The sequence below is a fragment of the Anneissia japonica genome, unplaced genomic scaffold (genome assembly GCF_011630105.1).
Source record: "Anneissia japonica isolate Jap-2015-1 unplaced genomic scaffold, ASM1163010v1 scaffold8210_len164512_cov191, whole genome shotgun sequence".
NCBI lineage: Eukaryota > Metazoa > Echinodermata > Crinoidea > Comatulida > Comatulidae > Anneissia > Anneissia japonica.
In genome coordinates, this window is record NW_022745940.1 from 28,939 (window position 1) to 30,887 (window position 1,949).

Here is a 1,949-nt window from a genome sequence, read left to right on the forward strand (position 1 = left end):
AAAAAAGTTGTGATTTGTTGAACATAATATAGTATATATAGTTAAAGCTTAGTAAGTTATAATTAGGCCGAAGTTGTCCTGGATATTAAGTAGATCCCTGATAAAAGATCATGAGAAATTTGTTGGCATTTCATTTTGACTATAATGGTAATGTGGTGATGATGAATTTTACTATATAAAAGTGTCATTTCCGGCCATTTCGAGAGGTACTATTTCCTCAAATTTTCTCACCTCAGCCCTAGCCATGGTGGGGCTGAGGTGGTTGTGAAATCACGTTTTTGAAGTAGCCCTATGTAAAGTACATACTCAAAGACAATGTTTTTAAGCTTTGTTTTCTATGGTGTATACGCACACATTAATAAGATCTCTATGGTTGTCAAAAATCCCTGATAAAAGATCATGAGAATTTATTTTGGCGCTTCATTTTGACTAATGGTGATGTGATGATGATGAATTTTACTAAAAGTATCATTTCTGGCCATCTAGAGGTACTATTTCCTCAAATTTTCTCACCTCAGCTCCAACCGTTGTGGGTGGGGCTGGGGTGGGTGTCGACTTACAAAATGCCCTTCCCTGGGTATGACATTAAACTCCATCGAGTCGGCTCCTGATGTATGTCTTAGTGACTGCTGTTTGTTTTTAGGATGTGATCTGGTTTTTCGTGTCCATTTTTCGTGATTATGACTATTCTGGATAAAGAATGTTTTGAGCAGAGGTGGATACAAGGCCCCCCCCCCCCCCCTTAATTTTTTTAAGGAAAAAAAAGGAAAAATATATTCAAATTGAAGTGCGAGAGTGTAATTTCCGGCCATCTAGAGATGCCCTAATCATAAATTTTCTTGCCTCAGCCCCAACCATGGTGGAACTGAGGTGGGTGGTTCCTCGGTCTCTGAAAGTCCCTCCCTGGTTCACGTCTCTTTCGAATTCCTGGATCTGCCGCTGTTGATTTATTATATAATTATTTTTTCGCTTATTTATAATGCGTCTATTGCAATTTTCACTTTATCCTCTCAAACAGTCCTAAGAACGTTCAGAGTGCGCTACTTCACAGGCGGATTCTCCCCTTGACCCCGCCGTGGTCATACGTAATTCGCATAACGCCCCCCCCCTTTTTCAAAATCCTGGCTACTTCCCTGCCATTTACCACTACCGTAATATTGCACGTTGCATGAATGGCGCGGTCGGTTAAGGATGTGTTTTAAAGAACTTAAGGTCGTAAGTTTGAATCGCGTATTAATTTATTTTTTCATTTTGTCAAACAATTTTCATCCATACTCATTTAAAAAAAAAAAGAAAATTAACACAGAGGTGCATTTCGAACTCGCGACCTTCGGTTAATTTAAGGGTGAGTTCGAAACGCATATTGGTATTTATTTTTTTCCAATTTTAAGAAATTTTATTTATTTTTTTCAATTTCAAGTATTTTAATTTTGTACAAATGATCATTCTAAATAATGTTTTTTTTTTTCTCTTGTACAAGTAAACATTCTAATTATTTAAAAATTACTGTACATTATTACTATTACCCCTAATAGGGAATGGTGCGGTCGGTTAAGGATGACATTTTAATACTGTAATGCAGTGTTGTTCCTCGATTAAATAATCGGCTTCTTGTCTGACTGGGTCATGTCTAGGATTCCCCGCCAGAGGGTCTTGTGCACTTTGGGAAACCCTGGACCTTATTGCGGGTTTTTCGGGCATCTATATGTGTCAATTTCTAACATTTTCCCCAGCCACGGTGGGCTAAGGTTGGTATGAACCTCTTGTCGAGGAAAATCTTAGGCGTTGCAACTGCCTGACATTCATTTTTATACCGGTATCCATTACCTATCTAACAGGCTCTGTATTGGAATTCGACCAAACTGTTGATGTGGCTATTGCATTAAATGGAGTAAATTGGCCAACTATCGCGACCCCTTGGATGACAAGAAAGCGACTTTGGCCAGAAC

General features: G+C 38.5%; 1 protein-coding gene across 1 annotated transcript in view; it reads left to right on the top strand.

Moving 5' to 3' along the window:
- The window catches only part of LOC117120081, a gene marked incomplete in the record, with an annotated part of 9,921 nt that overhangs the window by 5,920 nt on the left and 2,052 nt on the right, over positions 1 to 1,949 (top strand). The window contains 1 exon segment of the mRNA XM_033265081.1: positions 1,839 to 1,941. Within this exon segment, the coding sequence (XP_033120972.1) occupies positions 1,839 to 1,941 (103 nt within the window).